The sequence below is a fragment of the Vollenhovia emeryi genome, unplaced genomic scaffold (assembly GCF_000949405.1).
Source record: "Vollenhovia emeryi isolate VEMERY1.0 unplaced genomic scaffold, V.emery_V1.0 DF942886.1, whole genome shotgun sequence".
Classification (NCBI taxonomy): Eukaryota; Metazoa; Arthropoda; class Insecta; order Hymenoptera; family Formicidae; genus Vollenhovia; species Vollenhovia emeryi.
The window spans coordinates 1-1,403 of NW_011963480.1; the positions used below are offsets into that span (position 1 = coordinate 1).

Consider the following 1,403-nt stretch of genomic DNA (forward strand, 5'->3'; position numbering starts at 1 on the left):
ATATTTTTATCTTTTTATGATTGTTTTACATACTTGGTTGAAATGGAACCAACATCCAGTTAACTTTGCTGTGGTAAACTTCGTACTAAGCGATTTTACTGCAGCCATTTCAAAATCACTCATTACAAAATTAATGTTTTGTTTAAGTTGTGGTACCAGCTGTATAATTTTATCCCACAAAATATCATACATAGTAGCCGTACGCACATCACACAAAATGAATAATGTTGCAATGCCCTGGAAAAATTAGATTATTACTGAGTTTCACAATTTTAATTAACAAATTTTCCAAAATGTCAATTAAATAAATATCTTACCGTATCCATGTATCGTGTATGTACAGAGTAAAGTTGCATAATATGAGGTTTGCGCGGGAGAACCTTAAGAGAGACATATACAATAATTTTTTTCATAATCTAATTCAAAATTATATTAAGTGTTATGATATGTTAGCCATTATAAATATTGTTACAATTTGTTTGCCACTGTACTATTATTATACTATTGTACTTGCTACTATACTATTGTCATTTTTTGTCAAAATGTCATACAGAGGAAACGGTTATGGTACTTACAGAAAATGTTCCATCTACATAGAGTTCTGTAGCAGATGATAAAGCTTCTAGTAAATAATTGCTAGATAAAATTATTGCAGTTTTTCCATCATTTGTAGTTACGCTTCCTTCATACACATTTTTTATTATATCACAGTTTTCCACAATATCACGTAATGCTGCTAATGTATCAGGTACAGGAGGTCGACTTTTTATTCGTTCACGTTGCATGCTACATCTTATAGCAGGAAAACTTAAATATTGTGCTGTATCTGGATTACTAGAAAGAAAAAGTACATATTTTAAATATAAAAAATTATAAACAGAAATTCTGTTGAAAAACATACAAACTATGCAATCTCATTTATTGCTATAACATTTGAATGAGTTTTTTAGTAGAAAAAATATTTGTCTTAAATTCGTATTAGATTGCTTTTATAGAATTAAAAAAAATTTTTATGTCTTTTACTCGAAACAAAAGTAAACAGTTACGATATTAGTTATTTCAGAGAAAGAGAGAAAAAGGTAGAAAAACATGTTGCAGGTATAAATAAAAGCTTTTTAGAATTATCAAAAATTTATTGAGTCCATTACGTTAATTGACATAAAAATTATCACATAATATTAATATAGTTGTTTATATGAAATATATAAATAAAAAGTCACATGTTCCACAAAATTTTGTTATAATAAAATTATTATTGAACATAATAACTTTTTACTATTCATATATTGTTTAAACTTAATAATTGTAACCATTTATTGTCGCGTTTAAAAATTCCTATTAAGAATAAACTTCGAGCATAAATAGACTTGTTGCATAAATTATATTGCCTTACAATTAATAAC

The 1,403-nt window shown here is 26.4% G+C and overlaps 1 protein-coding gene across 1 annotated transcript; it reads right to left on the reverse strand.

The window, feature by feature from the left end:
* Window positions 1-33: 33 nt before the first annotated feature.
* LOC105567391 lies at window positions 34-936 on the reverse strand (the record flags this gene model as incomplete). Its single annotated transcript, XM_012022241.1, has 3 exons — window positions 576-936; window positions 318-380; window positions 34-237 (listed from the first exon to the last, which is right to left on the reverse strand). Coding segments are annotated over exons 1-3 (591 nt in total), but the record flags the coding sequence as incomplete, so codon positions are not given.
* Between the last annotated feature and the right edge of the window lie 467 nt (window positions 937-1,403).